This window comes from Dendroctonus ponderosae, unplaced genomic scaffold, assembly GCF_020466585.1.
Source record: "Dendroctonus ponderosae isolate FM_Combo_2020 unplaced genomic scaffold, Dpon_F_20191213v2 Dpon_F_20191213_9, whole genome shotgun sequence".
NCBI lineage: Eukaryota > Metazoa > Arthropoda > Insecta > Coleoptera > Curculionidae > Dendroctonus > Dendroctonus ponderosae.
Window position 1 is genome coordinate 7519558 of NW_026019116.1, and position 1748 is coordinate 7521305.

The 1748-nt window shown below is 34.6% G+C and overlaps 2 protein-coding genes across 2 annotated transcripts in view; both read left to right on the plus strand.

Annotated features, from left to right (window-relative positions):
- The window catches only part of LOC109542500 (transient receptor potential channel pyrexia), a gene marked incomplete in the record, with an annotated part of 14230 nt that extends 13727 nt beyond the window's left edge, over positions 1-503 (plus strand). The window contains 1 exon segment of the mRNA XM_048669766.1: positions 1-503.
- Positions 1-1550, plus strand: part of LOC109539345 (28S ribosomal protein S9, mitochondrial) — a 16591-nt gene extending 15041 nt beyond the window's left edge. The window contains exons 7-8 of the mRNA XM_048669776.1: positions 451-613; positions 1428-1550. Coding sequence (XP_048525733.1) covers positions 451-613; positions 1428-1519 — 255 coding nt within the window. The 3' untranslated portion in view covers positions 1520-1550. The remainder of the gene's footprint in view (positions 1-450; positions 614-1427) is intronic.
- Positions 1551-1748: the final 198 nt, after the last annotated feature.

The following is a 1748-nucleotide window of genomic DNA, read 5'->3' on the forward strand; positions in this document are numbered from 1 at the left end:
CGGTTCATACTAACATTAAATCATGCCATTTAATATGTGATATTAGTGATTTAGCGGTTGTGAATGTTAACTCGTTTTACCTAATCGTAGGAACTAACTACTCTACATACATTTTATTGTAAAATTAATATATTTCTTTAATAAAATTAAGTGAACAGATTGTTTTGGTGTGTTTATGGGGAATTAAGTGATTTGTAGCCAATGATTTTCAGTTGAATTGTCGAGATGTTCTTGTTTTTTATTCCCATCGAAATATCTAACTATCTTTGACTTTGTTTCAGCTACCTTTACAACGATTTTTTGGTGAGTAGTTTACGAATTACTTAGCTACTTACTAATGAATTAATTAATTGACTAATTAATTTAGTTTTAAGCGGCCTGAATTGCAAATGCCACAAAGTTTTATTCATAAATATTTGCCAGCGGTTAATTGCACATTTTGATTTCTAGATTCTATTTCCATTGATATTTTCGAATATGCAGAACAAAGTTGACATAGAGGCGGAAATGCAAAATGGGGGACCATCGGGGCAGGCCGGAGCTATAAGATATGGCATATCTTGGGCACTGAGAAGTTTTGTAGACCAGGAAACCATGGAAAGCATGAGATTAGGTTTGTATTAACTATTTTAAATAATTCAAACCGTTATCGAATGTACAACAGTTAGAGTTAATCCGTGCGACGAATCCAGACTACTACCCTTCCTCTGAAATATACAGAATGGTTCAAAGCTAGCAGTATTTGAAACGAATTTCCAATATCGTCAAAAAGTTTTTCATCATAAAATCAAAAAACTATAAACGCTACAAAAATTTACAAACAGCATAAAATTGTGAACAAATTATTAGTGCATCAACCAAAAAAAAAATGAGTTGATTTCATCCACCAAATAAAAAGTTCTAGTAGTTTTTGTACCACGACCCTCAAGAATTCTCCACTTGTCCAAAACGGCTGAACTCAATTGTTTCATCAAAATCTGAGTCTTACATAAAAGCAAATTCACAGCGAATTCACCAAAATACGTCGTACCATTCTCCCGATATTTCACAAAAGATAAATTTTTTGAAGAACTGACCATCAATAGCAGAGGAGCCAGACATTTTTTGCTAATAAAAGTTAGGTCAGATCGTCTTCTTTTGATCCAAAGAATATCGCAGCACTCTTCTGATCATGAGCTTACGGGACACCCTGTATCATAACAATTACACGCAGTCAGGAAAATAAATCAAAATTAAATGTAGTGTTATTCAACGTTCAAGGTGTCACAGCGTAAGAGGCGAGGTGTTATAACTCATTGACACAGGCCGGCATCAACACAAAAGTGCCATATATAAAATAGGCATTTTAAAGTATTACTTAAGTGTCTCATAAATATTTCGTGTTATTCGTTCGCACTAAACAAGCATGTTTACTGTTGTTATTTTAGCTGGATTACTAACATTCGACATCCGAGTGAGGGAACGGAAGAAGCCAGGCCAGGCAGGTGCAAGAAGGAAGTTTACATGGAAGAAACGTTAATTGTTAGATGTAAATATACGAAATGAGATGACTGATGTCTTTTCCCTGTTTATTTCCATTAATCCCATATTTCATAATGTCCCGTAAGCACCGGAGCCGTTCGCATTCATTGGCTCACAAGAATACGAACTGAAATACCTTTAATGAAGAAAAAATGTCCAGCTTTTGAGGGACAAAGTTTTGGAAGAAATGTGTTTCTTGTAATATCGGTGGAGTGTTGGGTGTTAAT